This window comes from Erythrolamprus reginae, chromosome 2 (genome assembly GCF_031021105.1).
Source record: "Erythrolamprus reginae isolate rEryReg1 chromosome 2, rEryReg1.hap1, whole genome shotgun sequence".
Classification (NCBI taxonomy): domain Eukaryota; kingdom Metazoa; phylum Chordata; class Lepidosauria; order Squamata; family Dipsadidae; genus Erythrolamprus; species Erythrolamprus reginae.
The window spans coordinates 158542767-158569808 of NC_091951.1; the positions used below are offsets into that span (position 1 = coordinate 158542767).

Genomic DNA, 27042 nt, shown 5'->3' on the forward strand with positions numbered 1-27042 from the left:
CCAGTCATCTAAGCAGAATATTTTTGCATGCATTTTTCAACTTCTAGACAGACATATTACTGTAAATGGAAATATTTAAGAAATCTGCAATATAGGGGATATATATTCTTCATTTTCTCTGCCTTTCTCCTTTCTTTCTTTCTCTCTCTCTCTCTCTCTCTCTCTCTCTCCTCTCTCTCTCTCCCTCCCTCTCTCTCTCTCTCTTTTTCCACTTTTAATACTTTTAAAAATAACTCAAGGCAGGGCTGGTGTCCAACGTGCCTTTCTTCTATTATCCCCACAATAACAACCCTCTAAGAGGGATTGGGCTGAATGACTGACCCAAAATCACCCAATTGGCTTTCAATGGCTAACATGGCTCTATCTAGAACTCACAGTTCCTAGTCTGGTGCCTTAACCCCTGGGCCAAACTGGCTCGTTCTTTTGGAAAGAAAAAGTGAAGAAAATGAGCTTTACATAAAAAATGCATAAGATCGCTGTGCATTTCCATGCTCTCATGCAGGCTGAAAAAAATTCCAGTATGACAAATTGTTTTTCCTCTCACTTCAACTATGACTTGAGTAAGAAAGGATTGTGAACATGTTGGCCTTCTACAGAAATATAGGTGCTCTCCTTTTCATTTTAATGTTTATTTTAATAATTTATCCTGGTACCATATTTCTTTGGAGTTTTAGCATCTCAGTTTTCTTCCCAAAGTTTTAACCCTATTTTAATTTTAAAGCATTTATCCAGGGGTAAAATTCAAAATTTTCCCTACTGATTTTGTGGGCATTGTTTGGTGGGTGTGGCAGGGGAAGGATACTACAAAATCTCCATTCCCTCCCCACTCTGGGGCCAGTCAGAGGTGATAATTGCAGGTTCTCGAACTACACAAAATTTCGGTTCTCAGTTCTCCAGTACCTGTCAAAGCCTGCTGATTTTCACACCTGCTTTTATCCTATTCCTTATAACCTAAACATGTTCATACATTCTCCATTATCTCTTCTCAAATCTGAGGGAGTTATATTGTTTTATCCTATACATTTATTACTATTCCCATTTTCTATATCCTTTTTCTCATCTGCTGCTTTGGATATAGTATTGTTATTCCTTCAGTTTGTTCTAATCAACCAATTTTCACTTGTGTTAGATTTGTCATATCAGTCAGTTCTTTACACTTCTTAGTTTGAAATGATGCTTGTTATATTAATTTTATGTTTGATACATTGGCATGATGTCTCTTCTCTATGTGAGTGATTTAAACATCTGCCTAAATTGGTATTTAATCATTTATTTTCTTTACATTTAAATGAAGTGCTGAATCGGAGAGTGGACAAATTCCAGAAGAAGAAAATAAAGAAGATAAAAAAGAAGTTAAGAAAGAAGATGCAGAAGATAAAGTGGTAATGTTATCAGTGTGAAAAATTTGAGAAAATGAAAATCAAATGCAGATTAAATCAGAAGTATTTGCAGTACATGTTTAAATTGTGGAACAAGAAATGAAAATACATGTATATGGTTATATATTTTAGGAAAGCAAGGTGTGATACATACCACATACCTTCTAAGAATCATCCTCACATTGTTTTGGGTGGAAGAAATATTCTTGTGCTCCTTCTAGGAGGACTGACTAAGGACTTTAGATCTCAGTGAAGCTTCTTCACAGAATTTAGGAATGGTATTTTCATTACATGAAACAGGAGTGATGCTTGTGGTTAATAAAGATTTGCATTCTAAAGGCTCTAACATAGGTTTGGGCAAGTAGGACAATTAAAACAAAATGGGTTGAAAAGTTGGATTATTCACTTTGGCTTCTGTGACCTGTCGGACTTCAAATGAGGCAGTCTATTTTTATAATCCTCCATCTTCAAGCTACAAGTAGAACATTCTTATAGAATGATTATGTGCTGCAATGTGTTATACAGAAATCTACTGAGCAGTGCCAGCAGTGTACAAATTGCAAGGAATATATAACATTTATTGTTATATTTATTCTCTTACTGGTTTTTTCTCCCCATCTTTATGAAAAAAAGTTCCCAGCTCCCCATTATAAGCAAAGGAAGATTTGAATCCATGCTTTCTGATTTGGGTGAATGTGAATGAGCCAAAGAAGTTTAGAATTTAATTCAAAAACATAAATATGCTTTCTATTCTATTCTACTTCTTCAAAATCCAACTAGTCTTTCTGCGTATGTCACAAGAAAAGCCATTCCCTGCATGATCTTTGTAAGTACAGTATACCTGTTCTAAGCCTTTTGTTGCTACCTTATGAAGATTGGGGAGCACAGAGGTCAGAGTGCAGTACTGCAAGCTGCGTCTGCTGACTGCTGGCTGTGGATAAAATGAGGACCCAGATTGTTGGGGGCTGAATGTAAACCCCTTAAACAGGGCTGTAAAGCATTGTGATGTGGTATATAAATCCAAGTGCTAATTTGTAGCATATTATTTGACTGTTGGATTCTGTCCTATTGATAGTCAATCCTATAAATACTATTTGGTCATTGGCTGCCTTATACCCTGTTGCTATCTAATTCTTCCTGACTGTTGTTTCTTTGTTTTTATGTACTGTGTATGAGACAGCACAATCTTCTCATTGAAAGAGTCCAGTCCTTGTCCATGTCACTCTGCTCATGGCTAAAATGCCAATATATTCTTGATTCATTTTTCATTTTGTTGAATTTTCCCATGTTCATGAACCTTACTTTCTGTTGTGTTTGGGCCTGGGCCAGCTGTTGCTCCCACAGATGGGAGAGATGTGGCACAAAGTGAGTGCGAAAGCCTGGCTGACAGCCAGGAAGACGTGGCAGACAGCCAGGAAGACGTGGCAGACAGCCAGGAGGATGAGGCCACTGGTTCGCAGGACTCAGCAGACAGCCCTGGGGATTTGGCATGCAGTCCCTCAGACAGTCTTTCGTCCTTGGATTCCTCTGCAGCACAATTCATAGACATGCGTAGCAGAAGAGTGATGCAGAGGAGGGATCAATTGAAGGATTATTACAAGTCATCAGAGTATCACCTGGGTTGGGTGTGGTTCTTATACTGAGGGCTGGGTGTGGTTCCCTTAATGAGGGCTAAAGGTATAAAAGGGAACAGAGGCACAAGGCAAACTGTGGCTGTTTATCTGTGTTATTTTGTGGTTCCTGCTCTGAAGTTTCTGTTCCGTGCCTTTGGAGTTTTCAACCCAGCTTTTTCAGACATGTGGAATGTGAAACTTCTGGGACTTGCTGTTTACTCCAAAGATTCAAAAGAACTCCTGAAACGTCTTTGCTCATTCCAGGTTGTCTTTGTTTGCTTTTTCCTGTGTTTTTGTATGCGGCTGAAGTAAGCCTTGCACTATCATTATTTCCTGACACTAAAGACTGTTTTGAGTAACCCTTTTTTGTTTGTTTAATACAAGTTTGCTGATTAGAAGAGCACGTGTGTGTTTGATTTCTTTTCCTTGGATTGTTACGCATTGCCTGAGCCCAGTCAGGCAGAACACTTTCTATGTTCACACTATATCTTTTTTGCAGCTTTGAATATTCCTGTTAACAAAGTCAACAACTATATATTCTGAAAGTTATAATCTAGCCATTATAAACACCATTAGCTTTCTGAAAGGTTCTTAGTTTTCCCTTGGCAGCATCCAATGCCATTCGACCTCTTGAAAGATCCCACATTACATGACCAGTTTTCAGCATTCTTTGCTCTTCCCTCCCAGGAATATTGCTTTGGAATATTGCTTTGCCATATTGAGGCAGCATAAGACGACTTGAGTTATAGAAAATGGAAAATAAAATTGTGCTAAAAGTCAACAGAACAAAATACAAATTTTAACTTTTAGTTTGTTTCACTTATTGTAGCCAGAAGACAAAAATGCAACAGAGGAAGGAGCAGCTACTACTCCCTTGATAACCACAGAAGAAGCAGGAGAAGTTCCTCGTACACAGGCTATGGAAGAGAGAACAATTAGTGGCATGGAGGCCACTGTGGAAAGAGAGGGAAGTGCTGCCATGATAATCAAAGAAGAAGCAACAAAAGATACTCTCATTGTGCCTACAGAAGAAATAACAGACAGTGTTTCCATGGTATCCATGGTAGGAACTGCAATAGGTGCTCCTGTAACAATCTCTGAGGAGAAATTCGCAGGACAGACAGATGTGTCAAGTACGTCATTGGTAAGCATTTCTGAGCAAATAGGACCATCTCTCATCGCTTCTTGTAGAATGTAGGAATTTAATATTTCCTCTCGCCCCCACCCTCTCTGTGTGTATTGACTAGTCTCCTTAAGGCAGTTGTGCTAGAGCAGGTAACGAGAAAGCCTAAAGTTTAGGTTCACAATTTAGCCTTATTATATCTCAGAAAACCTGTCTGAAACTGCAAAAAGGGAACTTGGTCTCAGATTAACTAAGGGAGCAAATGAAATGCAAATAAACATTAAGAAAATTAATGTTTTAACCTATTTAGATGACCCAAATATATAGACTGTGTCAAAATGCATATTGATAATTCAGACGTAGTAGCCAACTTCAGTGAGTTGATTATAAAGGTGCACGCTTGAGATTTTAGAGCCATATAGAGAACGTAGCAAAAAAAAAACCAGGCGCTGTAGGCCACTCACCTTCAGTTATAGTACTATGGCTTAGATGCTTCCTGGATGGTTATTATTACTTCTAACTCCCAATGTCATGGCAGCTATGGTATATTAGTGATTAATATTTCCACTGCAATACAAGATGCTACTTATTATCTGTAAAGTATTCTGTGTGAGGGCTTCCATTTTTAGGGCTTCTGGAAAACTTGTAAAAAGGTAAGTGTATTCTAGAACTTCAGTGCTAGGCATAATTTTAAATAGTTAATGGAAACTTAATAAATTATTATATTTGATTTATCATTGTGGGACCATAATACATTCGTTTTTTAAAATCTTATTGCACTACTTCTAGTTGTAGTTCTATTTGGAAATCAATGAATAACTGAGTTATTACAATACTTTGCATCAAACACCTTTAGTCTATCCTATAAATGATTGCCTCCTTTCTTGTGGAAAAGCCTTGGGATGGCAGCTACACTTGGTTTGGCTTTCCTTTTAAGGATTAAATTTGGGCCTTCTGCAATCGATAGGCTGGAAAGGAGTGCTAAAGTACTCAAACACTTTGATTTGTTCAGTGATATTAGTATCAATTGGTAACCCATATTTGTGTCTAAATTGTAGACACTGGAGAAAACCATGATATTGTTTAGTTTTGAGGTCTAGGTCATTATCTGTAAAGTAGAAGGCTGCAATTTAATGCTTTCTTCAGTTCAGTGAATGTAATTGAGATAAGCTGGTTAACTGAAGCAGTTTATGATGTTATAAATAAATATATATTTTTGCGAGGTGTCAAAAAGCATTTTGAAGTAGATGGCATACATGGGTGTAAAATAAAATAAAAAGGGCATCAAAAGCCTCCTATTGTCCATACTAATTACATTTTTAAACCATTCCCCATGCCTTCAAGAAATCAAAAGTAACCATTCTTATTTGCTATGACAAATTCAAGTGGAAACTATATTCATTTTTGAAGTTGTCTTGTGGTAACAGTTTTTTCTGTTTTCGAAAAGGCTGATGTTTCTGGAGAGAAAAGTATGGAGACTGGTTTTTCTAGTGAAGTAACAATCTCCTTGCCATCTTCTGCAATCAGCAGTGTGAAATCTGAGGTTCCAATGCGCATGGACTTCTCTGCAATGTCAGGTTAGCCCCTATTTCAATAGAATGAATTGAAACTTTGCCATTGGGGTACACTTCAAAAATCTTTACTCCTGCTTATTCCTGCTTGATAAGAACAGTAATCAAATTCTCCATTATTGGCTGCCTTATTTTTTTTGTTATTAAAATATGGTGTCTGATATTTGAAAGTGTTTGAGAATCTTGATCATTTGGAAAGGGATTAATGGCAATTGTATATTCTTATCTATCTATCTATGAATATACACTATAGGAGGTCAGGAATTCAACTAGGAGTTGAATTAGCATACTGAACATGAATTAACATACCCATTGATATTACTTTATGTTAGCATGTACAGTATTTATACTCAACTGAGCTACATAAAGCAGTATAGATCAAATTTCAAAAATAAAATTAATCAATATAATACAGTATAATGAATATATATATAGTAAATAGATGAATACAAATGGAATAAAAGTAAGCAAAGGGTGGGGAAGCAATAAAAATGGAACAAGGAAAACATATTCATGTATAATCCAGAAGAATCTTTAGAAAAAGATACATTATTTGATATATATAGGATTTGTTTATTTATTGAATTCGATTTATATATATTTAATTTGCTTAAAGTGAATTATGATAATCTTAAAAATAAGTTGAAGCATTCTGCATAGTATTTGAAAACAGCAACTAAAACAGCAAAGTTTCACTAAATGTTGCTAATGGATAATATATGCTGCTAAAGCCTCAAAAGAGGAAGAAATTGCCAAATCTGTAAAGAAGGGGGATAAAACCTTCTTCAGATATATTAATGATAAGAAGAAGAAAAACTGCGGCATCACGAAGCTTAGTACCGGGAATAATACATGCATTAATGGGAATAAGGAGATCGCTGACCATTTCAATAGCTACTTCTGTTCAGTTTTCTCAAAAGACACCTTACAAAATAATACTATAGAGGGATATAGCATTGCTTCCAGCTGTACGGATTCAGCTCCAGTGATCTTAGAAGCTGATGTCTTAGAAGAACTTGAACGATTAAAGATAAATAAGGCAATGGGTCCAGATGGCATCCACCCCAGAGTTCTTAAAGAACTCAGATCTGTCATTGCTACCCCCCTGACTGATTTGTTTAACCAATCCTTGTTAACAGGAGAAGTTCCCGAGGATTGGAGAATGGCCAGTGTTGTGCCTATTCACAAGAAGGGCAGTAGAGAAGAAGCTGGTAACTACAGGCCAGTTAGCTTGACATCAGTTGTAGTTAAAATGATGGAGACTCTACTCAAAAAGAGGATAAATCAGCACCTAAAAAACAATAACTTATTAGACCCAAATCAGCATGGCTTTACTGAAGGCAAATCATGTCAGACTAATCTCATTGATTTCTTTGACTATGTCACAAAGGTGTTGGATGAAGGTGGTGCCGTGGATATTGCCTACCTGGACTTCAGCAAAGCCTTTGATACGGTTCCACATAAAAAGCTGATAGATAAATTAGTGAAGATTGGACTTAATCCCTGGATAGTTCAATGGATTTGCAGCTGGCTGAAGCGTAGACATCAGAGAGTTATTGTTAATGGCGAGTATTCTGAGCAGAGTCAGGTTACAAGCGGTGTGCCACAAGGATCTGTTCTGGGTCCTATTCTTTTTAATATATTTGTGAGTGACATAGGGGAAGGTTTGGTAGGGAAGGTTTGCCTATTTGCCGATGACTCTAAAGTGTGCAATAGGGTTGATATTCCTGGAGGCGTCTGTAATATGGTAAATGATTTAGCTTTACTAGATAAATGGTCTAAGCAATGGAAACTGCAGTTTAATGTTTCCAAATGTAAAATAATGCACTTGGGGAAAAGGAATCCTCAATCTGAGTATTGTATTGGCAGTTCAGTGTTGGCAAATACTTCAAAAGAAAAGGATTTAGGGGTAGTGATTTCTGACAGTCTCAAAATGGGTGAACAGTGCAGTCAGGCGGTAGGGAAAGCAAGTAGGATGCTTGGCTGCATAGCTAGAGGTATAACAAGCAGGAAGAGGGAGATTATGATCCCGCTATATAGAATGCTGGTGAGACCACATTTGGAATACTGTGTTCAGTTCTGGAGACCTCACCTACAAAAAGATATTGACAAAATTGAACGGGTCCAAAGACGGGCTACAAGAATGGTGGAAGGTCTTAAGCATAAAACGTATCAGGAAAGACTTAATGAACTCAATCTGTATAGTCTGGAGGACAGAAGGAAAAGGGGGGACATGATCGAAACATTTAAATATATTAAAGGGTTAAATAAGGTCCAGGAGGGAAGTGTTTTTAATAGGAAAGTGAACACAAGAACAAGGGGACACAATCTGAAGTTAGTTGGGGGAAAGATCAAAAGCAACATGAGAAAATATTATTTTACTGAAAGAGTAGTAGATCCTTGGAACAAACTTCCAGTAGATGTGGTAGATAAATCCACAGTAACTGAATTTAAACATGCCTGGGATAAACATATATCCATCCTAAGATAAAATACAGAAAATAGTATAAGGGCAGACTAGATGGACCATGAGGTCTTTTTCTGCCGTCAGACTTCTATGTTTCTATGTTTCTATGTATATATTACAATAAAATTATATATTCTGTTAAACAGTTGACATTTAGTTAATGCCTACCTAACAATTTAATATAAAACCAAGTTCAAATAACCAGCAACAAATCATACCTCCACACAAGCTAAAAGTATTCCTATTTTGTCATCCTGAATTCCAAAAAGCTCCAGCAATTCAGTCCAATCACGACTTTCTTTCTTTCCAAAAAAATGAAGCATGGCAAAATGCACTTTTGTCAAAGTGACATAAATCATATCTATTTTCACTTCCCCTGTGTTAATGGCATTCTTTGATTATGCTTTATATTCATTATAATATCATAATCATCAAGTAAGTAGGTGTTATTTGAAGCAAAGCGTTTTTGGAGGATTTTCACGTATAAACCTGCTGTCTCTGTCCCTTTTTTCTTCATATACAGACGTTACTCAATCAACTGTTTTCCCTTCCCATCTTGATTTTGCTGCTCGGCAGATGACTTCTGGAGTCACCAGGCGTGGTCCCACCGAACCACCCGATGGAGAAATGATGGTAGTTTCCACTGAGCGAGAACTGGGCATAGAAGTGTCAGAGGACGAACTCCAACTGGTTGTGTTAGATCCAGATCATGTAAGAAAACTCTTTAAAGACTCTGATGCTAATAACTACAAAATGGACATCAAATATCGTAAAGTTTATTTAAGTTAAATTTAATGCAGAAAATATTGCTATACTACCCTTCCAAGGTGTGTGTGATGAAATTAAATGATTTTCACACCCATGATGTGACACCACTATCTGTGAGATATGAGATGACCTTGGTAGCATGCTGCATAATTTCCTCCATGTAGATCAATGTTTCTCAACTTCATCAACATTAAGACATATTTAAACAACTTTTAAGATGCTGGCTGGGGAAGTTGATATATCATAAAGTTGCTCAGGTTGAAAAACACTGATCTAGGCCAAGATAGGCTACAGGGATGCTAGTTGACAGCTTCTACTGTCACAACATATTCTTATCATATTCCCCACACTAAATGACTAGTCATCACTGGTAGAGAGACTACCGTAGTTTTAGAATATTAGTTTGTTTTGCTTTAATGAGTTATCATTTATGTTTGAAATTTGTTACAGAATTATGATGGTCTCTAAACCTGTGAAGACCATGTCTATCAGTTGTAACATTTTGGAAGAAACATTTTTAGCTTGTGTGATTTTTTATTGTAATGTATATATTATCAGTGAAAGTTCCAACATGGGAAAGTTGGTTCTTAAGTGTGATCCTATTCAGTCTACTTTTTATTTTGTCATGCAAACAAATTATTGTCATACATGAGATTGGGACCAAGAAAGTGTTCAGAAGAAAATCTTTATTAAAATACAGTTATGGTACTTGCATTGGCCTAGTAAATATATTAATATATTCTTCCTTGTTTCTTTTAGCCTTTAATGAAAAGATTCCAGTCTGCTTTGAAGACCTACCTCAACAAACAAAAAGGAAAAGTTAATGATGAAATGCAAGAGTTGGTATGATTTTTTTGCTTGGAATCTATTTCTGCTCATAGCTTGGCATTTTTGCTGGCTCATTTCCTTTTTCTCATGATTGCAGACAGTAGCCATAAAGAGTGGGAAAACGCAGAGGGAAGAACTTGGTGTGCTCCTATATGGCTTTCAGCAGCATTTGGCCCGGCTTCAGATGGAACTGGAAAAGAACCACAATTGCCATTCTCAGATTGTCATGGCACGGCGGCAGCTAGAGGAGGAATTGCATGACCTTAGAGATGCCTATAAGAAGACATTCCAAAACACCCAGGTTGAACGGAAAACAGGTGATCAATTTCACTGTTGCAAAGTTGTCTTATTATAGCTATTGTTTAATAAACTTTAGTTCAATATTTTAAGGGTTGATGAATGCTCTGTTGTGAAGTGGAAACATGCTCTGAATATAGAGAACCCTAACCAATTATGTTTGTCTCAAAGCAAACCTGAAGATAATAATAATAATAACAACAGAGTTGGAAGAGACCTGGGAGGTCTTCTAGTCCAGTCCCCTGCTTAGGCAGGAAACCCTACACTACAGATGGTTATCCAACATCATTTTTAAAACTTCCAGTGTTGGAACATTCACAAATTCTGGAGGCAAGCTGTTCCACTGAGAAGATATGCATTTATTTGGTATAACATAGCACTGAACCTATAATTAAAAGTTACCTGTACATATCTTGCAAGAGCACGTTTCTTTATCTGGGAGGAAAATATTTTATATGTTTGGAGATTATAGTTTGTTTTTGTCTTATATATTATATAAGCTTGAATCTATATTTCAGTCCTTTATATAATATGTAAAATATTATACACCTACACTGTATAATTTTATATAATCCTTACTTTGAAGCTGAAATCTAGGAGTCACGTCCTCCCCCTGTATATTAAGTGTTCATGGCATGCTGCTTTCCTTGGTTCTTTCATCATTAGATGGGGCTTGACACAATGTTTGTGTGTGTAATTACTCAATTTTTCCCCACTTAGTTTCATCAGTTCAAATTGAGATCGAAAATCTGTCCCTGCGCCTTTTCTACATGCAGAACATGGACCAAGATGTCCGTGATGATATAGCTGTAATGAAGAGAACTGTAAAAAAGGCTGAAGTGGAGAGGATGCGTGCGGAAGTGGAAAAACAAAAGCAGGTATTTAGCAGTAGTCCAGTTTTAGTACTCTCTTCTTTCTCTGCACTTTGCCTTTTCCTCTCTTAAACCTGTTTGGGTTTATTTTCTGTTGGCCACTTCTCATGTCATTTGTTTTTCATGCTCTCTATTCTTAGAGATGCCTTTGTTTGTCGTTACTGTTTCATAGGAATCAGCCTCAAGATTTATTTCTTTAGTGAGCTTTATTGACTCATTCAAGTTTTGCGCCATCGTCATTTAGTATCTATTACAAGCCATGAGAATATTTTGTACAAATGATGTCAGTGCTCAAATGACAACACTATGTAATGGCATCATTTATATTACTTTCATTATGACTCACACAAATTATGTTTATATGTTAATGACAGGCTGCATTTGTCTCTCTTGTATCATTGCATAAGTCTTAGCTGCACTTCACTGCACTTTAATTATCATCTTTATAGTGTGATTCCTGAGTTATCACAATCTATATTAATTTTATTTTACAATATACAAGAAAAGGAAAAAGGTCTAGAGCTGTACAGTATTTCTTCAGTCAAAATTCATCTGTATTATATATGGTGCAAAAGGAATTACTAGAGTTCAGATCTTGTAGAATAAATACTATTATTTTAGGTTGCAGGTATATCCCCTGCTAAAGTAAAGCATGTTTTACTTAAGGGGAGCATTTTAAATGTCAGTTGCATTCAGAATCATCACATTGATAGCTTACTCTCTAGTGCAACTCTCCTTTAAAGCAATAAAATGCATGGTGTTAAGGCTTGACTTCATTTCATGTATTAGCAAATCTGTATGTATGTATTTTATGCCTCCCATGCTGATAAACAGAAATTAATATTAATTAAAGTGATAAGTAGATAACTGGCTGGCCAAAACGTGGACTCCAGGAAGGACGTCTTCGTGACGTCAAAGCTCCGCCCATGGAATTCCCTATTGGGATTCCCCACCTCTGTTTGAGCCTCCTGACCGGCCGACAGTTCCGCGGCTCTTTTGCAAAGCTGACAGCCAGGCGGCGGGGCTTCTCGGCATCCTCACGAACGCCGAACCTGAATTTCTGCTGAACTTCCGGGTTATGCGTTCAGGAGAACGCTGAGAAGCTCCCTGGCTGTTTCAAAAGGCGGCAGCCAGGCAACGGGGCTTCTCGGCATCCTCCCGAACGCTGAACCCGGAAGTTCAGCAAAAGTTTGGGTTCGGCGTTCGGGTTCGGGAGGACGCCAAGAAGCCCCCCTGCTGTTTCAAAAGGCGATAGCCGGGCGGCAGGGCTTCTCGGCGGCCACCCGAACCCGAACTTTTGTCAAATTTCCAGATTCGGCATTCGGGAGAACGCTGAGAAGCGCCCGGCTGTTTCAAAAGGTGACAGCCGGGCGGCGGCGCCCAGTGGAGCGCCATTCTTGCGTGGTTTTTTTGCTTGCAGGCATTAATTGATTTTACATTGTTTCCTATGGGAAACATTGTTTCATCTTACGAACTTTTCACCTTACGAACCTCCTCCGGGAACCAATTAAGTTCGTAAGACGAGGTATTACTGTACTTATTTTGACATGGTGTTTGCTAATGATCTAAAGTTGTGAGTCTCTGTAAGCAAGCCTTCCAATGGCACCTGGCCACTGTGCTGGGACCTCACTTCACAAACAACTAATAATTGTGTATAAGACTGCAAAAGAGTTGTGCTGTAAAGCTTACTTCATTAAAATTAATAATGGGCAAAAACCCCATGAAGAATACAAAACATATAATATATATATGTATGGCTATAATAAAATAAATAAAAAATAAACAAATAAATAATATTTAGCCATATATAAATAATAAATAATAGACATATATATTATAATATTATAGTGATATATATTATATGGCTATAATACTAATTCAAACACACTGAATATACAGATAGTCCTCATCTTATGACCATAATTGGACCAAAATCTTTGGTCACTTAATAGTTGCAGTCATTAAGTAAGTTATTATGTGACCGAACCCAATTTTATGACTATTTTTAATTCCATCGTTAAGAAAATTATGTCATTAAAGGAATCACATGGTCATTATGGCAAGCTAACTTCCCTAAATGATTTTGCTTGTCGGAAACTGTCTGAGAAGGTTGCAAATCATAATCACATGACTGCAAGAAGCTTGCAGGCTGCCAAGTGCTCAGATTGTGATCTTGTGATTGTGGAGCTGGGATAATGGTTGTAACTTTGAGGACAGGTCATAAGTTACTTTTTCTGAGGCCATCATAATTTTGATCTATTGTTAAATGAAGAGTCATAAGTCATAGGCTACCTGTGGTGCATAGAGAGAGCATGCATGCAGCTGTTTCTCTTATCTTGCTCATTATCTAGACTAAGTGCATAGGAAGAGAGCCCATGCTTGTATCATGAAATGATCTGAATTTCCTAGGATCTTCATGTTGACCGACTAACAAAAAGAGTTAATGAACTAGAGGAGCAGATGGCTCTTTATGACGCACAGTACATGGCTCAGACAGAAGATACCAAGATCACACGGCAAGAAGTGGGAGAGGTAAGAAGTTATCTCATTTTGCCCCCTACAGTAATATTTAATAGGATCACCTTGTTAATCCCTGAGTGATATAGAGACTGATGGAGACAACAGAGATAGCAACTGTCCACTTGAAGCTTTAAGTGACGTCTATTTATCAAATCACATTTAGTATATTTTAATGTACACTGCCTTCATAATGAGTCTTTCAATTAAAAGTTGAAAATATGTGTACACATACTACCATAGTAGTTTATAATCCTCTGTGGCAAACTACAGCTTGCTGTACATACAAGGAGACCTGATAGATGATTGTTTGGGGATTGATTAGTAGGGAAACAGGGCAGACATGTTAAATCCTTCTCATAATGTGATTGCCACCAGCTGCCTACTTGTAGCAGCAGTTAGCACTGTGCAGCCTAAAATAGGTATTTTCAATTCCTTCAATTTTTAGATAGAAATATGTGTTTGTTGCTGATTAGGTTTTAATTTAATCTTATCTAAAATATGAAAATGCAAATACCGTAATAAGAATTTACAACTCTGGCATTGAGCTCTATAGAAAGAGAAGAGGCAGAAGTCAGCAGAAATATAATTTCTATTTTCCCACATAGACCTATAGTGTTTCATTACTTTGCCTTTGCAGGCAAGTGTAGAGATCCAAACTATTAACATGGAGAAAAAGCAGCTATTCCACCAATGGACTGTCAGTTTGACTGGGATGAAGCGCCGTGATGAGGCATACGCTGCCATGCAAGAAGCATTAAGGTAATTATGTTAATAAGCAGTTTCTTGGGGTGTTAGTTACCTTCCAGAAAGACAGAAGAAAACAAAGCATCTACAATATTCTCAAAATAGCTACAAAGGCATAGCTGTTGGCCATCTCTTTTTCTCAATCGCAGAAAAGTAAGTGGAGAAAGAAAATAAGCTTAGCAGGTCAGAGATATTGCTATGAAAAAAAAAATACAGTATGAGAAAAAAGATATTCCTTCAAACTTTATTTATCCAACATATGGGTCTATTTAATAAACTGCGTACCTCATCCTAGATCTGAATGAATGAAATATTCTCATTGAATCCTTTGTTCTGAACAAAGTTGAATGTGCTGACAGCATGTGAAATTGATTGTCAATCAGTGTTGCTTCCTAAGTAGACAGTTTGATTTCACAGAAGTTTGATTTACTTGAACTTATATTCTGCGGTTTAAGTGTTCCCTTTATTTTTTTGAGCAGTGTATATATAGAATAGAATAGAATAGAATAGAATTTTTATTGGCCAAGTGTGATTGGACACACAAGGAATTTGTCTTGGTGCATATGCTCTCAACGTACATAAAATAAAATATACATTTGTCAAGAATCATGTGGTACAACACTTAATGATTGTCATAGGGGTCAAATAAGCAATGTGATTTTTTGTTGAGTCACCCTGGTATACGGAAGGAGCATCACAGCTTCCTTTTTGCCTCTCAGCCCCACCAGGGGCCATGTTCTAAGGCAGATAAGCTTTTTATAGCCGACAACTATACTCTATAAGTGTAACACATTTTTGCTGATAATGTATACACACACACACCTCCATACAAATATATACAAACATACACACAAATGCACATGCACACAGTTGCATTTATTCATATAAAATTAAATTGAAATGTTATTTATAGAAAGTTGAATAAAATATTTTTATTATTATACTCCATTTATAACAGTGATGGTGAATCTGCAATGCCCTCCCCCCCCGCATATGTGTGCACAATCCCCACCCTGCACTCCTCCCTACGCATGCACACAGACCTCACTGAAATCTCTGGACGTCCGGTAGGCCCATTGGGTCCATTTTTCACCATCCATAGGTTCCAGAGGCTTTCCTGAAGCCAGGAGAGGACGAAAACGGATCTTGTGTGAAATGTTGCTGCAGAAATGTTGTTTTATAAGAATGGTGATGATAATGAAGATGATAATTTTTTCCCAAGTTTCCACCCTCCCTGTGGTTTCCTCAATCGCACACATTATTTGCTTTTACATTGATTCCTATGGGAAAAATAGCTTCTTCTTACAAACTTTTCTACTTATGAACCTGGTCATGGAACGAATTAAGTTCATAAGTAGAGGTAACATGTATTTGAAAGCAGAGACATTTGTACTAATTATTTTACTCTAAATTATTCTTTTTTCTTTGCCCCTGTAGAGATTCCAGACATAAACTCAAATCTTTGGAGGCTGAAATTGAGGTCTATAAGAAGTCTATCATCAAGGAGGAAGAGAGGAATGAATTGTTGGCTTCTATCCTGAACCGGTCAGAGAACGATGCCAACACAAGCAGAAAGCTGATATCACAGAACTTGACTAAACAAGATGCCATGAAAGTGGAATTTAGCACTTACACCCGTACCCTTCAGGAGACAGAGCAGGCCCTCAACAGGACATCTGCAGTAAGATTTCCAGACTAATATTTGCTATTGGTTTATTTGTATTGTTTTACAGCCAGAATTGAAATGGTTCTTCCAAAGATCTTTCAAAACTTCATTGCTGAAAATTAGACCCCACATTTTCTGCTATTTTAAAAATTAATATAAGCTTATCAATAGTTTCAAAATTTTCTCATTAAAAAAAAACAAGAAGAAAGAAAGAAAGAAAGATAAAACTGAAATTCTGGCCCTGAACATTGATATAGCATGTTTCTGGTTATTTGATATAATTGCCTCTCCGACTAGAGATAATTGTGGTAATAATTAAGTGTAGTTTCTTACCATCAAATATGGCTTATTGTAATTCATAATTCTGCCTTCTACTCTGTTTAGAGTCACCTGCTTTCTAAAAGTTTCCCATTTCCCATTCCAGGATCGAGCAGCTCGCATGAATGATTTGATGGTTCTTCGTAGAGAACTTGAGAAAGGATCACAAGCCAAGCAGGATAAGGAAAATGCGATCATGGCCAAGTTACAAGATCAGATGATATCAAATAAAGCAGCAAAATATTTTTCGCAACTAAGAGTTAAACATCAGAATACAATGTTGTCTATGGTATGTAGAGCACCTCCATATTTGGGGCTGATGGGAATGAATATTTAAGTATGTGAAGTTTCTCTCTCTCTCTCTCTCTCTTGTCATGTTCTTAATTCATAATATTTTCAGATTGAATATGGTTCCACTTACCACCAAATAAAGATAAAGATGCATTCTTAAAACAATACTTCCTGCTTTGATACTGGAAGCCCTGTTAAATCAATTTTAAAAAATGATTTCATTCCTTCTAGTTTTAGATTTAATCTGTGATGGCTTTCAATTTCAAGAACAGAAAGCTTCAACTAAAACAAGAAAATAAAGTTTGATTAGCTTCAAGACATCACCTTTTTTCACACAAATAAAGTACAAAATGGAAAAAATATATTTAGTAGAAGGTACAATGATTACAATGGTGCTAGAGTAGGATCATATATTTTTTTTAAAAATCCTTCCCCATGAACAGTCCTTTGTCACTTTTTGGTCATCCTGAGCCTTGCTCCATAACTGACCATTGCAAAAAAAGAAGAGCAATTAAATTTGGTCTCTCCTGGCACTTTATAGATTCTATTAGTTTCCAACTGGGGCTTGGGGAGTTTCTGAATGACCAGTTCAACCAGTTTTACCACTTCTCTTACCAAACTCTGAAAAAGAAAATTGGCAAGAACACTGGATGAAATCATTCATGAGTATCCCCTCCAGTGTGCAGATCTAAATATGCCCTGTAGTTCATAGAGGAACTATGGAAACATAGAAACATAGAAGTCTGACGGCAGAAAAAGACCCCATGGTCCATCTAGTCTGCCCTTATACTATTTTCTGTATTTTATCTTAGGATGGATATATGTTTATCCCAGGCATGTTTAAATTCAGTTACTGTGGATTTATCTACCACGTCTGCTGGAAGTTTGTTCCAAGGATCTACTACTCTTTCAGTAAAATAATATTTTCTCATGTTGCTTTTGATCTTTCCCCCAACTAACCTCAGATTGTGTCCCCTTGTTCTTGTGTTCACTTTCCTATTAAAAACACTTCCCTCCTGGACCTTATTTAACCCTTTAATATATTTAAATGTTTCGATCATGTCCCCCCTTTTCCTTCTGTCCTCCAGACTATACAGATTGAGTTCATTAATCTGGTAAAGTGGTAAAGTGACAGAAGACACATCAGAAGTGTGAACATGACTAGACAGAGATATGAGTCCAGATTTGGCTCATATATTGGCAATAAGATAGCAAAATATAATTATTTCTCTAACCTTACTGCATCTGCAGTGTGTTATCCAACATCCTTATTTAAACTAACCCAGACCTTTTGTGGAAATGTAGGTTGAAAATATATTCCCCAAGGCCACCATGACTAAAAGTGAAATTAGTCAGATTTTTTCTGATTTGTATTCACAATGTACATAATAGTGTCTTGCAAAATTATCTGGGATTCTTTTGAGTCTGTGGGGTTTAAGAAAGTGGATAGCATCCATTATAGTGTGAGCCTAACCACTTCATAGTTGGACTCCAAGCTCTCCTGGCTTTTACAGTTACAGTCTAACCTAAATTAGTGATAGAGTTATTTACAGCAATTTTATTACATTATTGTGCTCTATTATTTATTATTGGCTCTCAAACAACAATTGTTAAAATGTACCCAGTGAATGTAATGTGTGCAATTACATATTGGAAAGAGCAAGTGGGTATTGTTTATTTATTTATTTTTTATTTATTTATTCATTTGTCCAATAAACAAATACATAGGAAGAAAAATAGACATGTAGTAATATATATATGGGTAAAAGTGAACTTAGAGGAGAAGATATATAAAAGAAAGAAAATATATATGATAAGTGAGAGAAAGGAAAGACAATTGGACAGGGGACGAAAGTCACACCAGTGCACTTATGTACGCCCCTTACTGGCCTCTTAGGAACCTGGAGAGGTCAATCGTGGAGAGTCTAAGGGAGAAATGCTGGGGGTTAGGGGTATCTCTCAGTATTCTAGCATTGTGCTTTTCCCCCTGCCCTTTTATGTTCTTCTTGCTCTGATTTGTGAAATTTTTGTTCAGCTACACTGTAAAGTAATACTGTGACTGCAGCCAGGCTTTCCATTGGTAATATATACTTGTTAACAGCACTGAAATACGTACTTAACTATACGTACTGAGACTTTTTTTCCTGATCTCCCTTTTCTTGTAATCCGTAGGATACACAGCTTACCAAACTTGAAAATGAAACGGCTCAAACCTCATTGGACATAACAAATACAAATAATAGGCTGAACATGTTTCAGAAGAATCTTTCAGAACTGGACACGGAAGTGGAGGAGTTAAACAGCGAGATTAGTCATAGCGAGACTGAGATTGCTAAACGTAACCTTCTGATTGGACAAAAACAGGATGCTATCAACTTGTACAATAAGAAATTGGAAATTATTATTTCTCAACTTGGGGTATGTTCCATTTTTTTCTTGGGTTGCTAAGGGCAATACATATGGTTTGCTCTCTCATTTTTATACCAATTCTGTTGAGCTTAAAGATAGTACTAGACCATAAAAATCCAGTATATTCATTAATTAGTAAGGATATTTAAAAGTATCCGTTTTACACACATCAGCCTTTCTTTATGTTTGTTATATTTTATACCACTGCTAAGAAAATCAAGATGGAAACATTATTAAAGCAATCAATACCTGAGCAGTTATTCAGTATACAGCAGGAATAATTAAATGAATCCAGACTTAACTTGATAACTTGGATTGGAAAATGAGAAAGCCAATGGCGCTGTACTTTTCTCTTAAATCTGAAAGGTGATACTGATTACCTGTATTTGCCAAGAGCTAAAGGAGAGAGATATCTCCTACAGATGAAAAAAATTATGGAGGAAGAAAAGCTTCATTTGAAATGACTACATGAAGAAAAGTGAACAACCCTTATTGAAAGAAATCCTTCAAGGAAAGCATTTGAAAACAACAAGGGTGAAGGATGGTTATAAAAAAGAAATAATCAAACCAATTTGTTAATTGGAAGAATATACCAATACATAGTCAAAAAATTGAAAAATGTAAAAAAAGTGACAATTCAGATGTAACAAACAACAGCAAATGCCATCTTTGTAGTAAAAGCATGAAACAATTGACCATCTGATCTGTGACTGCCACAGATTATACAGACCGATTATAAACATTGTTATGATCAAATTGCCAAAATTATTCATTGGAAACTTTGTCAGAAGTTTGGATATGAATGTGGCAAGGCCCACTGGAATCATCAAGTTGAGAAAGATATTAAAAATAAGTGGCCTAAAATCTTATGGCATTTTAAGATCCAAACAAGCTTCTTGCCCCTAATATGCCCGATATAATAGTTATCAAAAAGAAAATAGTATGAATCATCAATGTTCCTGTGTTGGTTGATATTAAGATTGAGCAAAAACAATTGGAAAATTATGAAACACGAGACTTGCAGATCAAAGTTGAATGCCTATGGAAAACGAAATCCACTGTTATGTTGTTAGTTGTGAAGTCATGTCTGACCCATTGCAACTCAGTAGACAACATTCCACCAGGCCTTCTTGTCCTCTACCATCCCCCGGAGTCCATTTAAGCTCACTTTTATACCAATTGTAATTGAAACTTTTGGAGCAATCATCAGGTTAATTTTCTTAAAACTAAATAGAGCTGAGAATTGGACCAATAGTTGCCAGTAAAAAACCAAAGTTGGAAATAGGATGGATTCAACTTGAGGCTGTGGAGAGCAACATCAGTGAATCCCTATGGAAGAAACAGGTGGGCAGCCACTTAGAATACTCCGGACTGTGTCATTCTAAGCCACTTCCCTCCTTTTCCCATAGATGTGATTTAGAACAAAGCTGTGGTTAAGGGGCTGGAATGAATTTTGGATGCAAAACAACTCTGCAGGTTTTCCCTTCTATATTTTTTCATTCTTCTAGGGTCCTTGTTAAATGTACAATGTATCTGGTGCACATGGGGCAACTTTCTATTTTTATTTTATTTATTTGTTTGTTTGTTTGGATTTCTATGCCGCCCTTCTCAGGGCGGTTTACAAAGAAGAGTAAAATACAAAATATAGCAAAAGGGAAACTCAAACATAAAAGCTAGAACTAAAATCCTCAAGTTATTAAAACCAGACATTTACATTCATTCTAACCATAATCCTACATTCATATCATTAGCCAGAGTTTATCACATTTTAGAAAGAATTCTCTACCTAAGACAAAGTATTTTATAGTAATTTTTTAAAAAAAGATGTTCATGTATGTTTAGGTATTAATGGAAAAGAATGTATGTAGCTTAAGGTTGAACTGTAGAGTCCTTGGTGTTCTCTGACCTTGGTTGTTTATTTGCAAACATTTTGTTCCCTGAGCGGTGAAGATGTTTTTCAAACTGTATTGAATTGCAAGTAACTAAATCTAAATCATTATATATTCCTGATTCAAGGGACAAGAATTGGGGCCTTTGGAAATTGAAATTAAAAAACTCACCAAACAAATAGATGAAATGGAATGGGAGGTAGTGAAGCTCCAGAAACACTGGTTGAAGCAACAGAGGGAATTAGTGAAGCTTACTCAGAAACGAGAAGAGCAGCTGGTTTCGTTAGATATGCTAAAGAAAGAGATCACAATCAAGGAGCAAAAGAAAGTACGCGTTGAGAGTAAGTGCAGCACTCTTGAAATCTGATTGGATGACTAGGTAATGACATTGCTTCAATGATTTTGCAGTCCCTTTGAAATTGCTTATGCTAAACAAAAAGCATAATTGAAAAAGGTGGCCCGCTGAATAAGAAATTTTCTTATGGAAAGCAAGCTGCTATAGCTTAGTGATAAAATCTATCAAAGATCTTTTCAAGCATTTGAATCAATTTCAGTAGATTGTAACAATGTTAATGGTATACTTCTTTATAAAAGTCATATAAGATGAATGAAATATTGGGTGTAGCATATACATATATTTCTTTAAGCAATATTTTTGTTAAACTCTCAGACAAAAGTTGCCACATCAGATTGTATATATAATCACCCACTATTTGGTGAATTCCTGGAGCCACATTTCACAGCAAAGTAATGCATCTGAACTTAGCTTTCTATTTACCAAATCTGAATTTGCACTCTGAAAGAAATTGTAATTCTTGACTGCAAATATTTATACAACTTTGCCTAATAACATTTGCAAAAATATTTTGCTGTTTACAGCTATTTTGAACAAAGGATATAAAATACTTCACTCATGGAGAGAAGGTATTTTTCCCATGCAGTTATTTTAGGGATGGTCAAATCAATTTATTTCAAGGCCAATTAATTTTTCCATATATTTAATCCAACATTTGTCTGGTTCTTAATCTGGCATTTTAAAATGTACATTTACTTTTAGTATACAGTATGCAGATTTTGAGTGCGCAGACTTAATTCCCCTCCCATTCCTGCTGATATAATTGATTTTCCCATATATATTACATAATATATTCCAACCATTCCACCTCTCATGTCATTTGCACCATTTTACATCTTAAAAAATGGTTACCTTTTTATCCTATCCTTTCAGATGATATCCAGCAGGAGAAAAATGAACTGAAGGACATTGAGCGACACATGAAGAATATGTCTAATGATCTGGTGAAGCTGCATTTATTGATCTATAAGAATAGCGAGAATTCTAATGAGTTACAGCAAGGAAACACCATCATAGAAAATGAATTTGTGCGCTCCCTCAAGGTATTCCTTGGCATAGATATATTTCTCACAAAGTCAGGGTTTGATTCTGTTGTTCAGTATTACTAAAACTACAAAAAAGGGGACAATACTTCACAGGAAAAGACTGCATAATGTAAACAATTGTTCTAGACGATAGGTATCAAACTCGCTGCATCACATTGCTGTCACATGACGTTTGCAGTGTTTTTCCTATTCACAGAGCTGTGGTGGGCATGGTCTGTGTGTGTCTACGGGCCATCAGTTTGACACCCCTGGTCTATCTTTCAGTTTCTAGAGAAAGAGGCAGGAAGGAGAGCAAGGGGAGGGGGTGGACTACAGATAGTCCTTAGCCTACAACCATAATTGAACTAAAACATTTATGTTATTAAGTGAGACAGTAGATAAGTGAATTTTGCCCCACTTTATGACCTTTTTGCTACAGTTGTTAAGTGAATCACTGAAATTAAATTAGTAGCACGGTGGTTAAGTGAATCTGCCTTCTCCATTGACTTTGCTTGTCAGAAGGTCACAAAAGGTGATCCCATGATCCTGGGACACTACAACTGCCATAAATATGAGTCAGTTGCCGAGCATCTGAATTGTGATCATGTGACCATGGGTATGCTGCAATTGTAAGTGTGAAAAATAGTAATACTTTTTTCTGTGCTATTATAACTTAGAATGATTACTAAATGAACTGTTGTAAGCAGCTAACTTTTTCTCAATAACCTTGACTGGTTTTCTGATGACATCAAATCATCAGGTCTTTGGAAATGCCATATTTTTCTTTGAGTATAAGATGCACCAAAGTATAAGACACACCTTAATTTTAGGTGAGGAAAACAAGAAAAAAAGAATTCTCCCTCTGCTTACCAGCATCAGGATCAGCAGCAGCCTTGCTTCCACTCAGATTTTGATAACGAGCAGCACAGACCTTTTTATCTGTTTAAAACAACCTCTATCATCCTACATGCATTTAACTGGAGTGGGTGGGATGGAGTGGGGTATTAATTTAATGGGAGTAGAAGATGGACTTGGCACCGAAGGCTCCACTCCCAAAATGTCCCCGTCTTGCTACCTATAGCCATAGGCATTGAAAGACTGGCTTTCTCGCAGCAAATCAGGTGCTGCGCAGGGGGCATAAGGCATGGCACTGCCACACAAAAACACTGTTGTCATGATCTCCACTGCCTGGAGAGCTCCGATGCCTCCTTAATTCCAAAAACAGGACATGGAGAGGCCAAAAAAAAGGAGTTTTCAGGAAATGTGCAGTGGATAAGGTGCTGCCACCTGAAAGCACTGTTGCTGGGATCTCCGCTCCTGGAACCACCCAAACACGTGATGCTCTTTTTTTGCCTCCACATGCTCCGTTTTTGGATTCAGGGAGGAAAGCGTTTTGCATAGCAGGGAGATGGGGGGTTGATTGGTCATTTGAAGGAGAGGGGAAAGATGCAGGCTCTTAACGTTGCACGCACTGTGGTTGGTGTTGGAGGAAGAGAGGTGGAGAGAAGGGAAGAGCTGACTGTGATGATGCTCTGGCTCTCTGCCCTCCCTCACACCCTCCGGATGCCCCTACAACTTTGTCTGCCTGGAATGGCTGCAGCAGTGGCTGGACGAGTTGATTCCCCCCAAATCAGCAGAGATGACCAGGCAGCAGAGATTGCCGGGGAGGAAAGCATTTTCAGGTGGCAGGAGGAAAGTGTTTTTGGGCGGCAGTGCTGCAATCCCCTCCCCATATCCAAAAATGGGGCATGCCACATGTGGCCAGTGGGAGCCACTCACCCCTTGACTGCTGCTTTGCGGAGGTTGGAGATGGGTGGTTGCCACTTTTGCTAATGAGGATTCCCCTGGTCGCACCTCGCTTCTCCAGAGGCAGCTCCGAAAACAATGCTGGGGAAGGTGCGAATGGTGGGGTGCAGGAAGGGAGGAAACTGACAAATGTGACAACACACCAGTGAGGTGCAATGCCAACTTTGCAACAGTGTGAGAGATCACATCTGCAGGGCTGGAAGACTCCCTTCTCTGCAAAAGCATAAGCAGTTCCATTTGCCTGGTATTCCTTCACCTTTCCTTCCTTGCTCCTTCCCCCCCAAAGCAAAAGGGATAACACCAAGAAGTAGGAGGAGGCCAGGGTCAAAGCCATGCTTGTCCTGGACGACACCCCACTGCCTGTCAGCCTAGGTCCTCCCCATATGCCTTTTAGAAATATTTTATTTATTTATTTATTTATTAGATTTGTATGCCACCCCTCTCCATAGACTTGGTCATGTCCTCCGGGACCTACTTGATGGTGGAGATATTATCCGGGTGCAGCTGCACTTCTACATGATCCCCTTCCTGATTCCAAAAACATCGCCTGAAACAAGGATCGTGGAGGAAAGAGTTTTCAAGTGGCAGATTCCCCTCCCCGATTCCAAAAATGGCACCTGCAGCAGGTGCTGTCACCTGAAAACTCTTTCCTCCCTAGTCCTCACATTTCAGGTGATGGATCTGGCCAGGAGAAAAGAGAAGGCGAGTCTTCAGAGAAGGACGAGAGCGCGTGGCTCTGTGATGTGCATCGGGGAACTGGGGAGGAAAGCATTTTCAAGTGGCAGCACTTGCTGGATCTGCCCACCGCCTGTAGTGCGATGCATTTTTTTGGTCTCCATGCACCATTTTTGTAATTGGGGGTCGTGGTGCTGCTGCATGAAAATGCTTTCATTTAAAAGGCTTTCGACGCAGTTCCCCAGGCTGCTTTGGCAGTCAGGCTTCAACCGAGGCAGCAAAGGAGCAGGGGCTTGCTGGGAAGCCTGGCAGCATGTTTATGAAATGGCAGGTGCAGGAGACTGACGTGCTGCCTCTCTGTCGGGCCTTGCTGTGAGAAAGCCCATCTTTCAACGCACTTTCCTGGGATGCTTCAGGAATCAGGCTCCATGTGGAAGTAAGGATCCCCGATGCCTGGAACCACCCGAAAATGCAAAGTGTGGAACGGCTGGGCAAGGCTACATTCGGAGTATAAGACACACTCAGATTTTCACTCTCTTTTTGGTGGGAAAAAGGTGCTTTTTCTGCTCCAAAAAATATAGTAATTATAAGGATAAGCATATTGAAGCAAAACAGTCAAATTTCATAAAACTACTCTCTGGTTTGTTTTGACAGGCTTGATAACACATGTCAGGAATAGACTTTCAAGGACACAAGCTTTGATATGTGAATGTATGTAAAGAAGCCACCATGAAAAAAAAATATATTAATGAGATAATTCTCTACTGGAGAATCATTAAAAAGGGATTAAAAATAAGATTGCCAACATAAAATGCCCACCTATTAATCTATAACATGGTGCCACACATTAAATTCTGTGCAGACTGTATGTTGCTGTATGTTGAATTGTAAAATTCAAAAAGGTAAAATAAAGGCAACCAAATTGTTATGGGACTCAAATGATTCTCTTTAAAGGAAAAAGCTAAAAAACGTACTAGAAGATAAAACTGCAAATGATGGAAATATGAACAGAAAGGGGAAACTATTCTCCCTGTTTTCTTGTGTTACCATTGTGTTACCATGGTATGAAATTATATGTAAGATTTAAGACCAATAAAAATGCTTCTTTACACTATTAGGCATAGTAATAGCTAGCAATTTTTAAAAAAGAAATTGGGCAAATTTAGAGACAGAGCTGCCCATAAGTTGAATTGGCTGTATCTTGCTCCCTGCACCAAAAGCAGCACAATTCCAGCCATATCAACAAAGTGAAATACTGTACTTGAAAGTAAGTTATTGCAATCCTAACCTGCTTGTAAGCATCTTGGAAGCATTTAATTGGCCCTTGTGCAACACAGACACTTGAATTAGGTGGCCCTTTGGCAAAGGTAGCAGAGCTTTTATTATATTCTGTTGCTAGCCCAGTCTGGTAATTATCCTTGTCCTGGATCATTTGTTTATAAGAAATAAATAAAAGATACAATGCACATATTCCTGCCTCTAGATATCAGAGAGAGAATCAATTGAGATGCAAGAGAAACTCGATCGACTCCATGAGGAAAAAGAGAGGCTCATCAACAGCCTAGTTGAGGCAGAGTGAGTTCTGATTTATCACATTTGGTCTGGGCAGTTGGAAAATATTTGTGACCTTTTTTTGAGAGTCCATTTTCTAAGTTGGGTCATCAACATGTCAGTGCATAGATACATGTAAATCAGATTTCCTTCTTGTGTTACAGTTTGAGAAATAAGCAGAGAGCAGCCTCTGCACCTAGAGTAATTGAAGGTAATTCATATATTATCACAATACAGGTTTGTAGTGGAGAAAATAAATAGAGGAAATGAAATGGAGAGGCATCCTTTTTCCTGTTTGTAATTTGGTCATGATCAGAGTCCAAGCTACTGTAGTTCCTCTCTTTGTCTAATCCTACCTCCAGACAAAGCCCCATGAGACACTATCAAAAGAGTATAAACCTTGCTCAGCTAATACAGTCTAAGTGCAGCCTTAATGGGGAATTGCAATACAGTAACAAGGCAAGGAAGCCCAACTTCCATCCTTGATCAGCCTGATCATCATAGTATTCCATCTCTTTAACAATCGACTTTCCCAGCTTTGCTGCCCTCCTGAATGGTCCACTTTGACTAACAATAGAAGTCACTCCAGGGGCAGGGTCAAGGACCTGCTTTGCTTCTCTAGAAATTGCCAGCCAATCAGATGCCTGGGATTTCCTGCCCTGTATTACAGGTCTTGACCTCTGTAAAGACCTTTGTTTTCCTTTTGTTCATGGTCCCCCTTTTTTGTAAAGCAGTCATCCAAGGTCCTTGTAATAAGCACTGCTTCTTCTCTTCGTTGTTGTGTTCTGCACATCTGAATTTTCCACAAGCTGAAATGCCTCTCTAGAGTACATTTTAATGCCATAATTTTTATTGTCGTCTTGGGTTTTGTGTGG

General features: G+C 37.7%; 1 protein-coding gene across 1 annotated transcript in view; it reads left to right on the forward strand.

Moving 5' to 3' along the window:
• Nucleotides 1-27042, forward strand: part of CCDC40 (coiled-coil domain 40 molecular ruler complex subunit) — a 33298-nt gene that overhangs the window by 465 nt on the left and 5791 nt on the right. Inside the window, exons 2-16 of the mRNA XM_070740183.1 lie at nt 1295-1382; nt 3822-4136; nt 5563-5692; nt 8677-8864; nt 9681-9764; nt 9847-10066; nt 10767-10924; nt 13328-13450; nt 14076-14197; nt 15620-15863; nt 16273-16455; nt 18630-18875; nt 20883-21096; nt 21984-22153; nt 26100-26191. Of these exons, the coding sequence (XP_070596284.1) occupies nt 1295-1382; nt 3822-4136; nt 5563-5692; nt 8677-8864; nt 9681-9764; nt 9847-10066; nt 10767-10924; nt 13328-13450; nt 14076-14197; nt 15620-15863; nt 16273-16455; nt 18630-18875; nt 20883-21096; nt 21984-22153; nt 26100-26191 (2577 nt within the window). The remainder of the gene's footprint in view (nt 1-1294; nt 1383-3821; nt 4137-5562; nt 5693-8676; nt 8865-9680; nt 9765-9846; nt 10067-10766; nt 10925-13327; nt 13451-14075; nt 14198-15619; nt 15864-16272; nt 16456-18629; nt 18876-20882; nt 21097-21983; nt 22154-26099; nt 26192-27042) is intronic.